The following is a 21,977-nucleotide window of genomic DNA, read 5'->3' as shown; positions in this document are numbered from 1 at the left end:
CCTGCACACCAGAGCACACCTGGACACCGGAGCACACCTGGACACCGGAGCACACCTGCACACCTGCACACAGGAGCACACCTGGACACGAGCACACCGGAGCGCACCTGCACACTGGGACACAGGAGCGCACCTGCACACCGGAGCACACCTGGACACTGGAGCACACCTGGACACTGGAGCACACCTGGACACAGGAGCGCACCTGGACACAGGAGCACACCTGCACACCAGAGCGCACCTGGACACAGGAGCACACCTGCACACCGGAGCACACCTGGATACCTGCACACCGGTGTGCACCTGCACGCCAGAGCACACCTGCACACTGGAGCACACCTGGACACCGGAGCACACCTGCACACTGGAGCACACCTGCACACCGGAGCACACCTGCACACCGGAGCACACCTGGACACCGGAGCACACCTGCACACCGGAGCACACCTGCACACTGGAGCACACCTGCACACAGGAGCACACCTGCACACTGGAGCACACCTGGACACAGGAGCGCACCTGCACACTGGAGCACACCTGGACACTGGAGCACACCTGGACACTGGAGCACACCTGGACACAGGAGCACACCTGGACACTGGAGCACACCTGCACACAGGAGCACACCTGCACACCGGAGCACACCTGGATACCTGCACACCGGTGTGCACCTGCACGCCAGAGCACACCTGCACACTGGAGCACACCTGGACACCGGAGCACACCTGCACACTGGAGCACACCTGCACACCGGAGCACACCTGCACACCGGAGCACACCTGGACACCGGAGCACACCTGCACACCGGAGCACACCTGGACACCTGGACACCGGAGCGCACCTGCACACTGGAGCACACCTGGACACCGGAGCACACCTGCTCACTGGAGCACACCTGGACACCGGAGCACACCTGCTCACTGGAGCACACCTGCACACCGGAGCACACCTGGACACCTGGACACCGGAGCGCACCTGCACACCTGGACACGGAGCACACCTGCACACCGGAGCACACCTGCACACTGGAGCACACCTGCACACAGGAGCACACCTGCACACCGGAGCACACCTGGATACCTGCACACCGGTGTGCACCTGCACACCAGAGCACACCTGCACACTGGAGCACACCTGACACCGGAGCACACCTGCACACCGGAGCACACCTGGACACCGGAGCACACCTGACACCGGAGCACACCTGGACACCGGAGCACACCTGCACACCGGAGCACACCTACCTGGACACCGGAGCGCACCTGCACACTGGAGCACACCTGGACACCGGAGCACACCTGCTCACCGGAGCACACCTGGACACCGGAGCACACCTGCTCACTGGAGCACACCTGGACACCGGAGCACACCTGCACACTGGAGCACACCTGGACACCGGAGCACACCTGCTCACTGGAGCACACCTGGACACCGGAGCACACCTGCACACCAGAGCACACCTGGACACCGGAGCACACCTGCACACTGGAGCACACCTGGACACCTGGACACCGGAGCGCACCTGCACACTGGAGCACACCTGGACACCGGAGCACACCTGCTCACTGGAGCACACCTGGACACCGGAGCACACCTGCTCACTGGAGCACACCTGGACACCGGAGCACACCTGGACACCGGAGCACACCTGGACACTGGAGCACACCTGGACACCTGCACACCGGACACACCTGGACACACTGGAACACACCTGGACACCTGCACATTGGAGCACACCTGAACGCCGGTTTGAGAGACTTGAAAGAGGAATCTTGAAGACATTAACAGCGACACCTGATGTGGAGCTGGTTGGCAGGGTGGCGAGGGTGTTCCCAGGGGAGGGGAAGGTTGTATCCAAGGCACTGTCCGTGAAGTCTGAATTCCCCCCAGTGTTCTACCGCGTCCTCCCAGCAGGGGGTACTCCCTGCCCCCTATACTTCCTAGCGGCTTCAGTGTCACAGGTGTGTGTGAGTGTGTGACACTTATGGACTAGGATCTCCGAACAGCAGAAACTGTCCCCTTCCTTGCCGTGATCGAGGGAGGGCGGTGGAGGGACGGGGGAAGGGCGCACCCGTTTCCCTCCCCTTCGGAGCTGACAAGATCATTGGTTAGCCACCCCTATCACGTGGCAAGGGAGACTCGTGGCCAAGACAGATCACTTCCCTTCCCTCCACTTAGCAAGACACTGTGCTACCCCAAGCCCACTCCCCCTCTGGAGACACCCCAGCACTGCAGTGTATGTTATAGGAGTGAACCCCAAGCTCAGGATACCCCAGTCTTTTTTTTTGTTTGTTTTTTTTTTTTTTTTTTTTTTTTTTTTGGCCAGTCCTGGGGACTGGACTCAGGGCCTGAGCACTGTCCCTGGCTTCTTCTTGCTCAAGGCTAGCACTCTGCCACTTGAGCCACAGCGCCCCTTCTGGCCATTTTCTGTATATGTGGTGCTGGGGAATCGAACCCAGGGCCTCATGTATATGAGGCAGGCACTCTTGCCACTAGGCCATATCCCCAGCCCCTACCCCAGTCTTTTGTAACAGGGTAGAGACCAGCCGGCCTACCTTTGTTAGGGAAAGCGACGCTGTGTTTCTCACCCAGTCAGTGCACAGAGCAGCCACCTGGGCAAGGCTGCCGGTGTCATCCTGTCACCCGAAAGATGAAACGGGGAGACACTGAGGCCCGCGGACAGCCGCCTGGCCCCCGTGAGGCACGTGGTGTGCTGCCAGGCCACAGAGCGCAGAGATGGCGGAGCGCGGGGAGAAGGGGGCGCTGGGAAGTTCTTTCCCCCAGGGAAGCCACGAGCCCACGGTTTCTCTCCCTCGGGGGAAGGAGAGACCTCTCTGGAGAGAAATCCACTCCCCGTCACGGGGCTGTGCGCACCTCCACGCGTCAAGCCCTCCCCCTTTGCTCCTTCTGCCTCAGACGCGGAAAGTCATCAGCTTCCTTCACAAACGAGGACTTGAGCGTCTCATCCTCCATTAATAACGTACTAACACGCAATGGATTAGCGTTGGGTGAGGGGGAGCCCCGGAGCCCCGTGGATCTGCTCTGCGTGGCAGGAGCATTGCTTTCCCGCGGTGGCGAGGTCTCCGTGGTAGCACTTGGGACAGATGCTGCCAGATGCTCACGCGGGGAGACCGGAAGCAGGCTCAGAACGGCGGAGGCCGTTAACCTCCACCTAAAAAAGAAATTGCACGGCAAACTCAGCTGGGACTGTGTATGTAAAAAAAAGCACTAGAAACACAGGTGGGAGCGGCTCACGCCTATAATCCTACCTACTCAGGAGGCTGAGAGCTCAGGATCCAGATTCAGAGCCAGCCCGGCAGGCAAGTCTGTGAGACTCTTACCTCCAATTAACCAGAACAAAAGCAGAAACAAACAAACAAAAACAGAAGGGGAGCTGTGGTTAGACACGGCCCCAGCCTTGAGCAAAAGAAGCGGAGGGATCGTGAGTGCCCAGACCCTGAGTTCAAATCCTGGCATCAGCACAAAAAAATAATAAGGGTCAGAAATGGTGGCAAGGACCTGCTTGCAATGTCTAAACCGTCTGTGGAGGCAGAAGCAATAGTTCCCTACTGTTCATAATTTGTTCAGCTCAGTAGCTATATCTCTGTGTCATCATAGGAAACACTTTTGGTTCGTTATGTCATGGTTGGTGCTTGCAAAACCTGTTTAGCTGGTTAAAATGGAGTTAACTAGTAGCTATTAGACATACATACACACGTCGAGTTTATTCCCTGGATAGAAAACCCGACATGTTTTATCTATGCGATGAGATATTGAGATGTTTCCTGCGTGCACACGCGCACATGTGTGCATACACACACATGTGCCATGCTGAAATCTTGACTTGGATAAGTGTGTGTCCACATGCACATGGTGATTTTTCCAGCTTTGTCAGGTGTCTGTTTAGTCTTGGAGCTGGGATTTGGGTGTGTAAGAATATCACCTTTCTGAAAGGTCAGCCCAGCTGGTATGCGTTCTGGATGCCAGGAGTGTGTAATCACTGTGTGGGGGGGTGGGGGGGGGGGACATGGCCTCCTAGAGACCTGCTACACGGATGGGCCCTGAGCCCATCCCAGAGCCGCAGGATCTCCAGGAACTGAGCTTGTGCTGGACTTCACTTCGCAGACAGCGAGATGTCTGAGAACCTGAGAACCAGTGACCAGCCACAGATTTGGTAGCAGCGTTGTCCCTCAGGGACAACCGGCCTTCAAAGTCCTTGCAGTCCAAACGCGAGTTCTTTCTCCTCCCTGTCATCTGAGCACCGTTTCCTGCGTGGGGTTCAGCCCCGCTTGCTGTGCGCCCTGCGTGCGGACCCTTCCTCCTCGGTGTGCTCGGACAGTCCACGAGGCACTGAGTCCTGGCACCGACCCTGAGGAGCCACTGTGGGCCAAGAGCTGGGCAGAGAAGTCCGTGGGCAGAGTCTGCGCCGGGCGGTGGTGGGCTGGGGGTGCGGATGGCTGTCACGGTGCCCAAGGGGTCTGGAGGCTTAGCCACACGGGCGACACCGGATAGGAGCGGCTCATTGCCGCCGAGGCCCCGCGGAGATTCTCATCCCACCTCTCCCCTTTCCTTCCATCTACCACAAACTGTCAGCAGTAGCCTGCAGGCCCCGTCTGCTAGGAAGTCACATGGGAGATGGAGAAGGGGCCCAGCAAGCCTCTGGGGGAGATGCCTAAGGGCGATGCCTCGCATCTGGGTCCCTTTGGGGAAGGGGAGCACGGGGTTCGTCCAGACGGCAGGGGCGGAAGGAACGTCCACAGCAGGGCAGTGCCGGGCCGTCCCGAGGCCTCTCCCGGGAGGAGCCCCAGAAAGGACCCCCGAGTCTCACTGTCCCCCTCCTCTCTGCTCCCGCCCTGCTTCCCATTGGCTGAGCCCTGCAAGAAGCCAGAAGGTTCTGGAGCGGGGGGGGGGGGGGGTGACGTCCAGGGTGGGCGCCACCGAGAGGAACGCAAGGTGGTGGGGGGCCCCAGTGGACCCCTGCAGATGGGAGCCACCTTCTCACACCTCGCGGTGTGGTCTCCGTGGGCACGGAGGGTCCCCGGGGGAGCAGCAGCGCCCTCTCTGGCTACAGGGAGAAGCGAGACAAGAGGGGCCTGGGACCGGGCCGCAGCCGCAAGCCCGGCCCCTGGAGCGTGCGAAGGGCTCGAGTGAAGAGTTGTTTCACGATCTTGACTTGTTTTCTGGACGTGAGGTTTTGTTCTGCAATCTGTCTTACAAGAAGCAGGTGCCCACGGGCCTGGGCATCTGCATTTCTGACACCCAGGCTCGGCTGCTGTGGCTGCTGAGCTTTGCGGTCGCCATCTGAGCACGGGGGTCTCAGTCCCCAGCACAGCCCCGCCGCCCGCCTCTGGTTTTGTGTCTGCAGTCCCATGAACCTCCCTGTGAGCTTCCTCATGACAGCCGAAGGGTACGCGGGTCAGACAACAGCACGCAACGGGGTCTTCCTAACGTCGGTACTTCAGGGCAGCGTCACTCCATAGTGCCCTTCAGGAAGCGACTGGAACGTTCCAGGGCCGTAGGGATAGGGATGACAGTGGGGTGTCAGGTTTGTGGGCAAGCTAGGCCTCATGACTCCTCACGAAATACATGCTCCCCACGCCCCGCCCCGGCCCTCTGAGTCAGGCAGAAGCTTGATCCTGGGTTATGAAAAGCTCCATGGAAAGTTCCCGTAATTGGCCAGACTTTGGAAGTACGGTGGGCTAAACACGTAATGGCCGGCACGGTGAAAACCTTCCACCGGAGCAGTTGAGAACTTAAGTTGATTCTCAACTAAAACAATCAGAGGAAAGCTTAAAAAAAAACCAAAACCTGAAGCTCTGCATACAGCCCTAACAGGCTGTCACTAGCGGTGGGAAAGATGGGCCCAGCTTTACCGAAAGGGACTTAATTCTATTTTGCCATCTAACATTGGGGTGACCAGATAGTCGTTCCGATACGGAGCAGTTGGCTCAGATCATCACCGATCCAGTGGGTCCCCCGGCTGTGCCGCGGAATCACCAAGTTGCTTTTCCTCTGCTCGGTCTTTCCAAAGTTAGGAATCGACCTACCTCCCCCGAGAGTGCGTCTCCTCCACGGGGAAAGACCTGTGCTCACCGTCGAGCAGAGCTGCGCCTCTCACGCCGGGCTCTCGGCTGGGTGGCGAGCCCCCCGCCGCCCCGCCCCGCGGTCCCTCCTCCCGGCCGCCCGGGTCTCCTGGCTTCAGAGCAGTGCTGTGCCTGTGCGGGGCTCGGTGAGCGGCGGTGATGTGCGGCCCGGGCGTCCTCCACGCGTGCACCGCCCTGGATTCCTCGCACCCGTCCCGCCCCGCGTGGCACCCCGCCGGCCGCGCTGGCAGGCCTTGGCGCGCACCGCGGGCCGGCGTGAGCCCCCGTGCACGAGCCCGGGCTGGCTTCTGTGGTCTCTGGTCCGCCGTGGTGTTCACCCGACTTGTTTATTCCTAGGGAATGTCACTAGTGCGTCTGGGTCTCAGATGGCAAGCGGCGTCAGCCTGGTCTCCTTCAACAGCCGACCCGACGGCATGCACCAGCGCTCCTACTCAGTCTCCAGTGCCGACCAGTGGAGCGAGGCTACCGTCATTGCCAACTCCGCCATCAGCAGTGGTAAGAGGGGGCGCCAGGCCCTCCGAGGCAGCCGGGGGGCTCGCTGTGCCGGCCGGGGCGCGTCTCGCTCACCTCCATTACATCATCTCATCCGATCCTCTCCGGACTGGGGGGGGGGTGGGGGTTGGCGGATGTTCATTTCCATCGGACAGATTGGCCCACGGAGGCCGAGGACAGGACAGGTGGTGCTTAGCGGGGTCACGTGACCCGGAGAGGGCGGGGCCGGGGAACAGCGTCAGGCCCGTGGGGGCGCGGCGTGCCCTCCACCCTCGTACACGCCTTGTGTTGTTCAGGTCGGGTCGCTCTCACCCCCGGTCAGCTCTCTGGGGCCCCCGGTGTGCCGCCCTCCAGGCTCCGGGAAGGACTCCGAGTCCCCCGCTCTCAGTCGGCGTGCTTCGTGGGGGGACAGAGCGACCACACGGCGTTCCACGCGCTCCGACTGGGGGCCGCGAGCTTGCCGGTGGCGTTCCGCCGACAGCCTGTTCACCGGTCCTTAAGGGAATCCCCACTGTTGCGTGTCATCTATCAGAGAGGGTTCTCGAGTCATTTCAGCATAATTTGTTGTAATTAAAAGATCCCGCGTCAGGTCTTCCCCGCAGACCGACCAGCTGCTGCGGCAGGACGCTCGCTGGGGCACACGCCGTCCGTGCTCCGAGCTGGTCCACGGCGCTCCGCCGGGCGCGGCCAGGCAGAGGCCTCACGCAAAGGCCGCTCCGGGGGTGCGGGAGAAGCGGGGTCAGGAAGGCCGGCTCTGAGGGACTGGGAGCTCTGACTTCTCGCCATCTCCGTGAGCGGAGCGCAGCGCTCAGGCATAGCCCGGAGCCCCCACCCCAGGACCGGCACACGCCTGGGGGTCCTGCCTCTGTGCCGGGCGGCACCCGGGTGGAGAGGGGCCCCCCGCAGGCCTGCCGCCCCTCGGCGGCCAAGGCAGCGCCGACCCTGAGATCCCGCGCCCACGCACGAGGCCTCGGCCGAGCCAGGTCTCCACTGCAGGCCTTTCCTCCGCGGGCCGCTGCCCTCTCTTGTCACCGGGTGTGACGTCCCCCCACTCCCAAGGGACAGCACGTGGCAGGTGGCTTCTGGGACAGTAGTGGTATTATCGTGGTTACATCTTAGGAAAAGCAAGTCCTTCCCATAATGAACCTCTATGTACGTGGAAACACTACAGATTCGTATTATAATCAGGAGACTCGGCCGGTTTCCCCTCCTTGTAGAAGGGGGTGAGGAGCCTGGAGGCAGGCGGGGGGCTTCTCTGCGTCCCAGGGGGAGGGGGATCCCCCTTGGCGACCCCGTGCGCGGCGCTGGAGCATCTTCTGGGTGTGAACCACGGAGGCTCCGCCGAGTCCGGTGAGAGGCCCGCCGCTCGGGTTCCCCTCCCCACACTAGGAAGAGCGGAGGCCGGCCGGACGACGCGCTGAGCGAGACCCGCACTCCGGACCTCGCCTCCCTCCGGAAAACACCCGCACCGAGCTCTTGAGGTGCCCCGACGCGCATTCCGCGCCGCCTCCTCCCATGCGCAGGGCCGCGGCGGCCGTCTCACGGACCCGCCCTCCCTGCTGCCGCCAGACGTGCGTGTGCAGTTGCACACGCATGCAGTGGGCCTTTCCATTTCCACGCTGCAAGTCACTGCAGAACGGGAGGCTTCCTCATTTCCAGGCCCGCGTCACGGGGACGTTGACCGCGCCGATCTGCACGCACAGGCCGCGTGTAAACTTAGCGAGCAGTCTCGCTTATTTGAGCAAATCCGGGTGTCCCGTGGCTGACTCCCGCGCCCCCAGACTCGACAGAGCCCAAGCCCTGAACACGGGAAGTGGGACACACACACCAGCAGCTGCCCTCGGCCTCGGGCCTCCCGTGACAGGAACAGCAGAGCTGGAACTGGGCCGGCAGTTGGCGGATCCTTGGAGTTAATCGTGGGAGACTTCCCCGAGAGGCCCCCACCCGAGCGCCGCCGGGAGAAGGAAGGCGTCACTCCAACCGTCGGGGCAATGTGGACAAAGACTCCAGGAGAAAGAGGGGAAATGGCCCAGGGATGATCCCCAGCCAGGAGACGCGCACAAAACAAGGAGAAGCAGAAGCCAGAGGATAGAACTCGGAGGCCAAGGTCGCCTCGCCGCTTAGCGCCACATCTTGAGGCGCCCCGAGTGGCAGAGGTCCGCTCCGTGCCAGTCCACGCTGGTCCTGTAGCCCGTCCTGTGAGTGCCGTCCCGCGAGTGGCTGCCCTGTGGTTGCCTCCCGAGGTACCGTGGCGAACCAGCTCCCCGTCGACGGACCCGGACCGCCCTCCAGCGAGCGCTTCTGCGCTGTCCTTCCTCGCGCGCTGCTAGGCGTCCGCTCTGGTCCCTTCAGCAGTCGGACTGCGGGGAGGGGAGCATAATAGTTTTGATAGCTATGGCCGAAACATGCTTTGATCTTACAAAATTTTGTATTTTTAACCACAGAAAATCAATGTTTTCATACACCAGTTTATATTCCTCCCCCCCCCCCCTTAAAATGGCAATGAAAGGAATAGGAAGACAATCAGGAGCAAAGGCTCAGAAAGACCCCAGGAAGGAGTATAGAATTACAAGTCCCCCAGCTTTGCTGGGATCCTGGTATTCCCGGGTTGTCCTAAAGATTGATGACATGCCACCCCCAGTACGTTGGTGCCGCTGCGGGGCTTGAACTCAGCACCCTCCTCTCTTGCGTGGCGTTTTTGCTCAAGGCCACCACCTCTCGACCTCTTGAGCCACAACTTCACCTCCAGATTCTTTTTGATGGACCGTTGGGAATGGGTCTCCCGGGCTTTCCCGGCCAGGCTGGCCGCCGCCCGCAGGCCTCAGACAGACCTCAGCCTGCGGAGGAGCTAGGGTCCCGCGCGTCAGCCCCCGGCCCCGGGCGAGCTCGCGGAGCAGGTGCCGCACGCCGGGAGCCCCGTGGCCGGGGTGGGGCGTGAAGGGTTGCCTGTGCCCGGTCCGGGCTGGGGTCCGCCGGGAATCTGGCTCCGTCTCCGTCAGCGCTCCCCCGCCAGCCGCGCGCCGCCCTCGGGAACCGCTTAGAGACGCGGGTTCCGCACCCGGTGCACCTGCAGCGCCCGTGCCGGGAGCCGGCGCTGCCTCTGCACACCCGGCCCGGGCCGTAGCTCGCAGCAGTGGGAGACCCACATGTCACTCTAGGACCATTCACAGGGATGGCGGTGGCCACCCCGCAGCCGCGCTCACGGAGCAGCAGGGCACGGGATCGGACGAGGCCTTTCAGTAACGGGCCTTTGCTTTTGTTTTTTGCCAGTCCTGGGGCTTGAACTCAGGGCCTGAGCACCGTCCCTGGCTTCTTTCTACTCAAGGCTAGCACTCTGCCTCTTGAGCCACAGCGCCGCTTCTGGCTTTTTCTGTGTATGTGGTGCTGGGGAATCGAACCCAGGGCCTCATGTATACAAGGCGAGCACTCTTGCCACTAGGCCGTATCCCCAGCCCAGTTATGCGCGTTTACGACTGGATTTCAAGTCCTCACCGTGAGGATGAGTCTGTGGGGCCCCGCACGGGACGCAGATCTGAGGACGTGCAGCTCTGCTTGCTTCCTCTGTCGGTTGGAGTTGGTTTAAGCCCCATTCTTCTCCTAAGAATTTCATGGAAAAGGTAACAACGGCATTTGGATTCCATTTCTCCTGCCCCTTCAGACGTCCCTAAATTAAGACTTGGGCTCCAGAGAACGTCTCAATCTTCCCCTTGGGCACCCAGGTACCCAGGGGTGGGGGTGGGGGTGGGGTGGGGGAGGGGCAGCTTCTGCCCGAAAGCAGCTGTGAGCAACTCCTAATTAGACAGATAACTTTGTGGTCGGTAAAACTAGGAAACGGAGGCGCCGGCTAAATTAAGAGAAGAAGGGCAGAGGAATTCATTCTGCGAAATGGAATGCCCCACTGCTTTATGACTATTACTGTTGTAAGGTTTTACATTTAAGTACCTGAGGTTTAAAATTAAACGTCTAATATAATTTGCCGTTGCTAACATGAGGCCCGCATCCGCCCCGAGAGGAAATCCAGACAGCTCCGTTGAGGGTTTCAAATGGCCGTCTCCCGGCTTGCGGAGGGACCGCCGGGCCTGCACCCCTCCCCGGATAAGCTTCCCCGCGCTGCTCCGCGTAATTTCTTAAATCCAGAGCATATTCATCCCGTGCTTCTGCATTGAAAAAAGCCTGTTCCAGTAGTATATGAAAAATTAATTTTTTTACATTTTTTTTCTCACTCTCCTAAGTGTTTGACAGAAGTAATTTTTGCAGCAAGGGAGAATAAAAGCTGGTGGCTATAAATCCCTGTCCTGGAACCTCTTGTGTAGATTCTTTATGGACTCAGAATTGATCTACATGTCAGCTCCTGTTGTGGTTTGAACTGTTTATCACGGTAATGGCAGGAGTGAGCCCTCGAACGCCAACTTATAACCCTGGGTAAAAGAAATTGGTGTTTGCAGTCAATGCAGGGGCAGCTTAGCGTTATTGATAGATTCAGAACAATTATCTCTGCAACAACTATTGGCCCAGGGTTTTCTTGAATCTTATTGGATGCCTGTAATTTTTTGTGGTGGTGGTGGTGGTGGTTAATCGGTTTCTCCGCAGGTAATTTTTTCCGGAAGCGTTAGCGTTTCTGTGGAGAGCCAGGGGACGGGAAAGGGCGGTCATCGCCCAAGTTCTTGTCATCGCTCGATTCAAAACAAGGTGTGGTTTAAAATGCGTCGTCCCCGGTCACGAGCCTGCTTTCCTAAGTGCCTGGGCCAGCCTGACCCCTCCCCCCACCCCACCCCCCTGCCAGCCGCAGCCTTGGCTGACCCCCCACACACACACACATTTCTCCACCCGCCTCCCCCACATTTCTCCACCCGCCTCCTAACTGTCAGGTTGTTCTGATAGCTCCACCCCGTTCCCGATTGCTTCGCTCCAACAGTTTATCTTCTGCCACGCTGCCTGGCCATCACTGTTAATACTGCATCTCTCCACCTGACGCTCCGGGCCTCCGCCAGGGCTGCTCGGCTCTGTCAGGGTGGAGCACAGACGCCCAGTGCATCTGGTCCACATGGGAGAGGTGCCTGGCGTGCGTGTGTGTGTGTGTGTGTGTGTGTGTGTGTGTGCGTGTGTGCGCGCATGCACAAGCTCCTGCCCTTGTGTATGCGTCTCCCAGCATGTGTGCTTTGGTCTCTGCTTCCTTCTAACTAGTCAGAAACCGGTTCTAACAGGTGATGTTGGGTTTTCCCACTGGGATCTGAGGTTCTTAGACGGATCCTGAATTGGAAGCACTTGAGTGTTTTGCCACTTTTGTTGTCGTTGTTGTTGCTCAGGGTCTGTGCTCAGGGCTTCGTGTTTGTTAGGCAGGAAGTGTACCCCTGAACCCTGCCTGTTACCCTTTTTTGCACACAGTGGTTGTTTTTGAGATAGGGTCTCTGTGTCTGTCAGGGAACAGGGACATACATTCATGCCTGAGCTGTGATCTGCCGGCTCTAAGATTCCTGTATCAACGGAAGGACAGTCACATGGCACCGTGCCCGGCTCCCGGTGGACAAGGGGTCTCAAGAGCTTATCTGGACCCTCCCAATCTCAGTTTCCAAGTAGCTAGGATCCTGGGTGTGAGCCATGCACATCTGGCACGCGGGCAGGTTTTGTTTTGTTTTTTGGTCCTGTTGGGATTTGAACTAAGGGCTTTACACTTGCTTGGCAAGTGCTTTTCGCTTGAGGCATTTTTGCTGACTTTAACATTTTTTCCTGTTGTGAAGATGTTTTGCACAACTGTTTTAACCCTGGAAGTTAGCGAGAGGAGTCTCGCCTCCCTAGTACTTGGTTTGATTTGTCCTCTCCCCACCAGACCCAACCCAGAAGGCTCAGCAGCCAGCAGGTCACCGTTTGTAGGCAGCGCCCTGTACCTCCAGCCCAGTGACGCGGGGTCAGAACATCACTGGGTGGTTGAAGTTGGAACCGTTTTTTCCCTCCTTGGGTACTGTGCTGACAATTCTAGTGCTTGACCAGCAGGTGGTGATAGTGTGACACCCTTGCATTCTGACCAAAAGGCCCAATTTGTTGGAGGATTATCATTGAGGGGAAGAGCTTTACCAGGCATTCGCTGCCCTGGTCTTCACAGGCCTCGCCTCTAAGTTCATTTTTTGGTGATAACCGGTACGAAAAGCTGAACGCTTAGAAACCACCTTCTTTAATAATTAGCCAAAATTCCACCCTCCTGCCCCAGGTCTTTCTGATCTCAGAGCTTAGTTTTTTCAAAGGAAGAGCGAATGCTCAGAACTAAAACATTGTGCCATAAAAGTTATTTGTCTTTTCAGAGCGCTTGCTTTTTCAGGCAACGCCTGATCGTGCAGGTGTACATTTCTCGTCTTGCTGATCCTGCTCTTCCCTTCATCAATTCCTTCCAAAGCTGGCTGCCATTCACGAGCCATCCCCCGGGGCTCTTCATCGACCTTCAGCTTAGCTTGGTGTTAAAGGGCCCCTGGGCTCTCATCTCTCAAAGCTGGGCAGTCCTGGCTCCCCCGCTAGGGGTCTGCTCTGTTCACCAGGCTAGGCGGCCTAATTGAAAGGCTGACCCGGGCTCCCCTCTCTGCAGAGCCTGCCTTCCTGTCTCTGCATGTGGCCCGGGAGAAGGCAGAAGCTTCCCGGGGTAATGGACCACAGGGGGGAAAGGTGGATTTTTTTTTCCCCTCCTGATCAGAACACCGCAACTTTGTACTTTGTCTCCTGGGTTCCTTCCCATTGGCTGTTTCCGGCGGTGGCTGTTGACCTAGAAGAGATGGGCCTGTCACACGCTGCCCCAATTACCAGAATAGGGAGCCGAGACCGCCACGCCCAGGGGCCACTCCGGGTAGAGAAGACACTGTGGTTTCAGCACCAGCCCCCAGGGGTGAGCAAGCAGAGTTCACTCTGTATCCCGGGACATTATTTTTTGTTGTTGTCACAGTGAGGCCTGCGGACCTGGTTCCTCAAATCCTGTTGGGTAGAAGCCAGGGGTGCCCGTGCCTACTCCGGCCCAGCAAGCCAGTGGTGCGAATAGCGGCACGGGGACGCTGACACTTGGAGAGAGGCCCTGGGTGCATGTCGTCCGCATGAGTGAGCCTTCTCCTCCCCTCGGCCACCCCTGTGCTCTCTCCCTACCAAGCCAGGCCAGCCTGCTGGGCTCCCTTTGGCGTTCACAGTTCAAGAACAGCATGGGCAAGTTGGGTGGAATCCTGAGCCGAAGGCCTTGAGGCAGGGCAGGCCTGAGCGGAGGGAGGGAGGGAGGGAGGGAGGGAGGGAGGGAGGGAGGGAGGGAGGGAGGGAGGGCAGGGGGCCGAGGCTCCCGGAAGGGTTGCTGAACGGCTGCACATTTCACTTTCAAGGGTATTTGTTCAAATACCCATGTCCCCAAGTGGAAAGAAAACTTGAAACCCCTTTTGTCATTGCAACTTTAGGATGTCCGTGATATCGTGTGTCCTTTTTTTAAATTAACTAATTTATTTATTGTCAAAGTAATGTACAGAGGGGCTACAGTTTCATACGTAAGGCAGTGAGTACCTATCTTATCCAACTTGTTTCCTCCTCCTTCGTTTTTCTCCCCCCTCCCCGGTTCTCTCACCACCCTCCCCCAAATCTACAGTTGTTTTACAGCATATTGTCTTGTAAGTGTCGCTGGTACAGTGGTTCGCCTTTTGCCCTTCGTCTCTCCATTTTGGTGTTCCCCTTCCCTAGTTCTGATACACGTACATATAATACCTAGTGTACCAAAGTCAGTTACAATGACATCAGGGTAAAACCATGGGGAAGAAAGACAAAAGAAAAAGGCATAATTTCATAGGGTACATTGAAAATAGCAGCAACAAAGATAAACCACTTATTTCTGAATCTTGTAGTTAATTTTACTTAGGATCATCTTATGTGATCACGTGTACATTGCTATTGAGCTACTGTGCTCCTCTGCTAGGACTATCCTAGACAAGTACTGATTGTTTCCAATGAATGAAACCAGACTTTATTTCTTTGGGTCTGGCTCACTTCACTTAGTATGATTTTTTTTTCCAAATTCTTCCATTTCCTCATGAATGGGGCCAAATCATTCTTTCTAATAGAAGCATAGAATTCCATTGTGTATATGTACCACATTTTCCTGATCCACTCATCTACTGAGAGGCATCTGGGTTGGTTCCATATTTAAGTGCTGGTAAATTGTGCTGCGATGAACATAGTTGTGCTGGTGGCTTTAGTGTGATCTTGCTTGTAATCTTTTGGGTAGATGCCCAGAAGTGGGGCTGCTGGGTCATAAGGGAGCTCTATGTTTAGCCTTTTGAGGAACCTCCATACTGATTTCCAGAGTGGTTGAACAAGTTTACACCCCCACCAACAGTGTAGTAGGGTTCCCTTTTGGCTACATCCCCTCCAGCATCTGTTATTAGTTTTCTTGATAAAGGACATTCTTACTGGGGTGAGGTGGAATCTCAGTGTTGTTTTTATTTGCATTTCTTTTATGGCCAGAGATGTTGAGCATTTCTTCATGTGTCTCTTGGCCGTTCTCATTTCCCCTTCAGAGAAGTCTCTCTTTAAGTCTTTAGCCCATTTGTTGAGGGGGCGCGCAGTTGTTTCTTTGAGGATTTATTTTGGGGGAATCTAATTTTTTTAGTTCTAAGTATATTCTAGATATGAGGCCCTCAGACTGGGAGAAGATCTTCACAGGCCACCCAGCAGACAAGGGCCTCATTGTGTGTCTTGAAGCCATGACGTCCCGTTGTCCTTTGGTAGCTCTCTTTGGCCAGCTAAATATTCACCTGGACTTGTGTGGTCTGCTCAGTACTCAGCCTGGGAACCCAGCCGTTTGCTTATCCTCACTTTTGCTACTGTCTAGCAACACTGTCATCTGCCAGCATGAAAAGGTTGAATCTTTTCCAAGCCCTCCCCTGTGGTTCCCACCTGAGAATTTCTAAACATTACGAAGGGAAAGACCCAAAGGACTCGATTTTAAAAAGTCACGTGGTAAGAAAGGACTAGCCAATAATCTGGTACCCACAGATCACATCTGTAAACCTAGCCGCTCAGTAGGATGTCGGTTCTAGGCCAGCCCAAACTGAGATTTCAACTGCAGTTAACCAGCAAAAGACTGGGCAGGAGGCGTGGCTCAGGTGACAAGAGTGTCAAGCCTGAGCAAGAAAACTGAGCAAGAGCCCTAGGCCTTGTTCATGCCCAGGTACCAAGGAGGGGGGGGGGGCGCGGACAGGGAGAGAGAGAGAGGGAGGGAGGGAGAGAGAGAGTCATTGTGAGACAGTGAGGAGGAACTAGAGAGAGGATAGATGACAGCTTTTCAACTCCAGCCAGGGCCAGACTCAAACCTTCTGCTCATTTGCTCCATTACTGCTTGTTTCTTTTGGTTTTTGTAGCCCTAATACTTTTTCACTGAACCTAGCTTATATTATTAGATCATTGCTTTACTCTCTGACAGATAAGATTATTAGCAGAAAGTGATATTAATATTAATTACACAATGATATTAAAATTTTTATATCACACAGAAGCAGATGGTTATTTCAAATAACTTAAGATTTTATGTGAAGAAGCATTTTAAACATAGTTATAAATGCTATTTTAATTGCTACATTATTTCTACAGTGGGATTTTTTAAAATCTAACTGCATTTGCAGGGGAGTGTTTTTATGTGTATCTCAGATTCTTCGAATGTGACTTAGTTGCAGGAAAACAGTTATAATTACATGGGAAATGCTGAATGATGGGAGGACTTGGAGATTCCAATGAGCACATCACGTCATTGTCAGCGCTGGTCATTTCGTGTGGTTGTAGTGGAAGATTGCAGCTCTGGCGTGGCAGCTGCAGTCTGAGGAATTTGTCAACTTTGACAGCCATCCCCGGTGTCTTCTTGTAATGTTTCATGGTGCTGATCAGTTATCAGCACCTATGCCAGCTTCAGATTGCGATCCTCGGGTCTCAGCCTCCAGAGTAGCTGGGGTTACAGGAGGCGCGAGCCCCCAACACTGAGCTTGAACTCCGCAGTTTTAACTGAGATGAGCTTTCTTGTTTAGAAACATTTTTTTACTTAGCGCGGAATTGGCAAACACAGGCACATCTTGAGCCTCAAGAACATGAACTTAATTCCTCAAGGCCGGAATCTGCAATTTCACCCGCTCGTTTACCCTCGATGGCATCCGCCATGCCCACCGCGAAAGCAGCAGCTCCACTCGCTCCCCGAAGGGCCCCTCTGTTTCCCTCTGGTGCCAAGGCGGTGCGGAGAGCCTGCCCTGTAGAGAAGCCCCTTGGGGAAGGGCCTTTCAAGCCACAGGACTCCCAAAAAGGAAGGATCTAGCGATATGCTAAAGTTCTGCCGTACCCGGAAACAGCCCCCGCGCCGCAAACAACCTATTTGGCTCTGTACCAAACAGGTTGGCAACTGGCCGACTCCTGGGAGGGAATCAGATTCAGATCTGCTTCCTGTGTCGTAACTTGGAAAGCTGTCGGTGTGGAATCAGGCGTCGCTGCCCTGGGCCAGCCTGGGGGTTCCCTTGGGTGGGGGTTCCCTTGGGTGGGGTTCCCTTGGGTGGGGTTCCCTTGGGTGGGGTTCCCTTGGGTGGGGTTCCCTTGGGTGGAGGTTCCCTTGGGTGGGGTTCCCTTGGGTGGAGGTTCCCTTGGGTGGGGTTCCCTTGGGTGGAGGTTCCCTTGGGTGGGGGTTCCCTTGGGTGGGGGTTCCCTTGGGTGGGGTTCCCTTGGGTGGGGTTCCCTTGGGTGGGGTTCCCTTGTGTGGCCCCACACCTCTCACTTTCCAGGCCCCGCCTCTCACCCCAGGGTCTGTGGTTGGTAACCTTTCCATGCGTTAGCTTCCCCTCACTGAGATAAAACACCTTACGCAAATCCACTTACAAGGAGGAAAGGCTTGTTCTGGCTCACAGTTTTGGCGGTTTCAGCCGGTGGCTGGTCGGGCCTGTGGCAAGGCCGACCATGGTGAACACGAAGCACCCGCACTTGCGCGGTCACCCCGCATCTTTGCGATGAGCGCATGGTGACCTTTCCGTTCCGGCTCTGATTGTCCGCCTGGAGGAGGGCCTCCCGGCCGCCCCGCCCTCCCCCCTGCTGCCCGCCGGCTGGGCTTGGACACCGAGGCGGAGGCGGGCTTCGCCGAGGCTGGTTCGCCTGTTGGGTTCGGGTTGTGGTGCTGGTGCCTGGGCTTGAGCTCGGCGCCTGGGCGTTGGCTGCGGCTTCCTCGCTCAGGGCGCATGTCCCAGCCCTGCCGCTGACTGGCTGGCGTCTCACGGGCGTGGCTGCCTAAGGTAGCTTCAAACACCGATCCTCCACCCTCAGCCCCTTGAGCCGCGAGGTGCCATGCTTGTGTACACTGCCCAATGTGCCGTCCAAGAGCCGAGCCCCCGAGTACACACCGCTGCTGCCGTCTTCCTGCCCCCACACACGAGAGTGGAGCCTGCGAGAAGAGAAGATGTCCCTCGCGAAAAGAAGATGGCGGTGGAGCCGCGCTCAGCCGAGGGAACCGGAAAACCGGAGCTCCTGACACCGCCTGTCCCCCCGCGCCGTCCCCCGCGCCGCGCCCCGCTGGCCTTCCTGCACAGCTGGACACAGCTGCCGCGCCCTCCAAGAGCGTGGGGCTGTGTGGACGTGCCTCGTGGTCTCCACTCGTGCCCCCCGCCACGGGGAGCCCGTGAGCCCCCAGCTCCTCCTCCTTCCATTCTCCACTGCTCCTCTTAACACAACAGCGGAAGAGGACGAGCTGGCCTGGCTGCACCCGCGCCCGGCAGACGCCAGCGGCGTGTCCTCAGCGTGGGGACCCCGCCCATCCACGGCCAGCCGCCTTCCGAGGGTCAGAGTCCCCAGCCGTCCGGGATCGCCGTCCGGGAGGCTCCCGGGACGCCGTGGCGGAACGCCTCTCGTTCCTTCCTTTCCCGTGACCGGGGCAGGAGACGCGGCGACCGAGTCTCCCCGGAGCCCTGGGCTGCCCGCCAGCAGGTGGAGTGGGTGCACGTGGGATGGGAAGCGCCCCCTGCCCAGACCCCCCACCCCCTCCAGCCCGCCACGGGCTCCTGCAGCTCCGCCGGGCCGCCCCCTCCCTCGGCGAGCCACGAGACCCCAGCGCTGGGCAGGACCAGCGGCGGATAGCAGCCGTGTCGCCTGAAGGCCCGGGCAGGCCAGGCTGGAAGGGCGGGGCCGTGTCCTAGGGACACGTGGGAGGAAGGAGGGGAGCGCACCAGTGAGGCTGGGGGGGGCAGGGGCTGTTGCTTTTCACCTCCCCCCTCCCCCAGAGTCAGAAATGAAAGGCAGCGGGGTGGGGGGGGAAGGAGAAGGAGGTCTCCTTTGATGGACGGCGATGGCAGCGCCCACTCCTGCGGCCCCCCCCCCCACCTCCCCTCAGCCACAGGGGGCTGGGGCTCTGCTTAAGGAAAAGGAGAAAAATGTCAGTCATCATGTTTAGGAACACAGCCTTCCCTTTCGTTTTATTCTAAAGCAATCTTCCCCCAAAGACCAGCCGCAGTCTCTGGCGGAACTGTATCGACGAAAATCCTAGCCATGAGGAAGAAAGGACTTAAACTCCAGGCAAATCCAACCCAAGATGGCAGAACATTTCCCACAAAACCCAGGTTCCAAAACCGGGAGGAATCAATCCGGTAGGCCTCTGTGGAGCCATGGATTTCAGTTGTTTCTGTTTTTTAAAGGATAACAGAATAGTAAATCTAATCTTAGTTGGTTGGCTTCTTTTCATACTTTCTTTTTTCCTGTTTTCCTGGGAATTGAACCCAGAGCCTTCTATGTGTCGAGTGATCTACCACTGAGCTGTACCCAATCCTAATCTTAGTCTGTAAACATCATTGCTAATTCTAAAGGTGATGAGCTGACTTCTGGCTGCTAGTATTACTAGACTGTTGTAAAAGGCCACACTTCATAAGAACTGAGAGAAGGAAGGCCCTCGTCCAGCCCGCGGTGTGCAGACAGCCGCGTGTCTCCTCGGAGGCTGTGGTGGGGGCCCCCCTTGGGGGAGGCCGTGGTGGGAGACGCTTTTCCCGGTGTTTCTTGACAGCGCTGCGGGTTGCCATGAGATCCGTCACACAGACACAACAATCCACAACTTCTGCCTTTCTCTGAACGCTTTGCCTTACCCAGAGCTCCTAGAATCTGAACCAGTCAGTGTATTCTGTGCTTGCGGAAATGATCTCAAGGCGGGAGGAGCCGTGTGTTCGCACCCGCCCTTCGCCCGGAGGCCACCTGCACAGGTCTCCTTTGTTTCAAGACAGTTCCAGGGGCCTCACGCTCGGCCTGGCGCGGAGGACAGGCAGGTCCAAGGACACCGGCTCGAGGGCTGCAGCCGCTCGCCTGTGGGGGCACGGTGGCCGGCGAGGTCAGCCTGCCGGCAGAGGTGAGGCTGGGCCTCCGCCTCGGCGTGGACGTGGAATGGGCGGCAGGTTCCTAAATCAGCAGGAGAAAGCCTGTTCTCGTCCCGGCTTGGCCAGGACATTATCTCATACGGTTAAAACCGAATCCTCAGAAAATAAACGGGGAGCTTTGTAAACACAAGGTTAAAAACAAACAAAGAAGTGGCACCGTGGCTCAAGTGGCAGAGCGCCAGCCTTGAAGAGCTCAGGGACAGCGCCAGGCCCAGAGTTCAAGTCCCCACACTTAAACTAGCCCAACCCTGGCAGTGTATGCCTGTAATCCTAGCTCCTCGGGACGCTGTTAAGGTCCATAAGATGCCATCTGCAAAATAAGCAGCAAAAAGCAAGAGTGGAGGTGTGGTTCAAATGGTAGCGCACCTGCCTTAACCAAGCCGAGTGAGCAAAAGACCTAGTACCAGCGAAAAGGACAAAAGGGGACTGTGCTGTTGAAAGGGTTATCCAGGCACCGACAAGTTGCTGTTGACACGGATTTTGTCGCGTCCATGTTGTTCCTGTCGCCGGGGCATCAGCCAGAGGCGTGAACAACCAGGACGGCGTGAGTGTGCGGGAGTTACGCAGCCCCTCTGGTGGTGGTTGTGTTGGCACAGAGGCCGGCCGGCCTCGCGCGCGCCCCCCCGCCGCGGCTCCAGGGGCGGGGTGAGAGGCAGGCGCCGCTCTGCGCGGCGTCCTTCTGTGGCCGGTGTAAACCTGCGCCACCGAAGGCCGGGCGTGGCGCGTCTCACCCCGTGACGCGTTCCATCCGCGTGTCCCCAGGACCGAGGATGGCGCCCGCCGCCCAGCGGCGCGGGGCGCTCGTGGGCACGCTGCTGGTGTGGCACACGCACCCACCCGTCCGTGAGCGTGTCCTCCCGGGCTTGGCACGCTGGGGCTGGGCGCCACCCTTGCCTTCCCAGAGCCGCGGCTGCCGGGCTCGGTGCGGCGGTGGAACCGGCGGCCCCGGCAGGCTGACGGAAAGGCGGGCGCGGAGTTCTCTCCCAGGGACGGCGCCCTCCTAGAGAGCCGCCTGACACCGGGTGCTGCCTGGGTCCTGTGCCGCCCCCCCCCCCCCCACAAAGGCCCGGGTGGGGCTCGGGCTTCCTCCGGAGCCAGGAGCTGGGGTCATTTCAGTTGCTTCTGTGAGGGGAGTCAGAAGAGGGGGGGTAGAGTTTGTAAATCAGCACTTGACTCCTTTCAAAGAAAAGGAAAAGGAAACGGATGTCTTCACACGTAGCCAAAGGGCGCACACGGTGCCCCGGGGAAAGGAAGAAACGATTTGTCATCATAACTCGTTGGTAATTTGTTCTCCAGAGGCTCGAACTGTAGAGTCGTAGGTAGATTTTTCAGCTGGCAGTTAAGTGACGGCGAGGACCCCTCGATCTCACAGTCCCGGCGCATGGGGGGACCGGGTGTCTGCGTTCTGCCGTGTGGAAAGACTTTATTCATATTTAGTTCTTGGCGCTGCTTGGCACAGTCTTTTTACTGAGCACCTATTCTGCGCTTGGTGCCTTCTCAATGTTGGTCAGACCTAAAGAAAAGGATAAAAAGAAGAGAGAAGGGGAGGAGCTAGATGCCAGTAGCTCTCGCCCGGAACCCCAGCTGCTCAGGAGCCTGCGATCCAGGGGCCAGCCCGGGCAGAGACGTCCACAAGACCTCATCTTCAAAGTAACCCGCAACAAAAGCCGAGCCAGAGGCATGGCTCGAGCGGTAGGGTGCCCGCGAGCCGAAGGAGTGCGAGGCCGAGACCCCGTGCCCCACCACGCCTGTGCTCGGCTCCGCTGTGTGCCGCACGCTCCTCCCGTCCGACCGTCCAGCCGTCTGGCTGACGCGGGGCCCTGTGGACGCTGCATCTCCTTGGGCAGCTCTCACCCTGGCCCGGACGGGACGGGCGGCGATGGGGGCGGGGCGGGGCGGGGCCGCTCTCCACCCCCTCCCTGCGGCCCTGCTGTGTGACGGCCTGGGCTTGGCTCCCCCGTGCACGGCTGGAGATGGAAGCACAGAACTTCAGGATGTC

At 58.0% G+C, this 21,977-nt stretch overlaps 1 protein-coding gene across 1 annotated transcript in view; it reads left to right on the top strand.

The window, feature by feature from the left end:
• The window catches only part of Agap1 (ArfGAP with GTPase domain, ankyrin repeat and PH domain 1), a 411,357-nt gene that overhangs the window by 293,673 nt on the left and 95,707 nt on the right, over positions 1-21,977 (top strand). The window contains 1 exon segment of the mRNA XM_048344473.1: positions 6,441-6,599. Coding sequence (XP_048200430.1) covers positions 6,441-6,599 — 159 coding nt within the window.

The sequence above is a fragment of the Perognathus longimembris genome, chromosome 4, assembly GCF_023159225.1.
Source record: "Perognathus longimembris pacificus isolate PPM17 chromosome 4, ASM2315922v1, whole genome shotgun sequence".
Lineage (NCBI taxonomy): Eukaryota > Metazoa > Chordata > Mammalia > Rodentia > Heteromyidae > Perognathus > Perognathus longimembris.
This window is presented reverse-complemented; position numbering and strand designations above follow the sequence as displayed.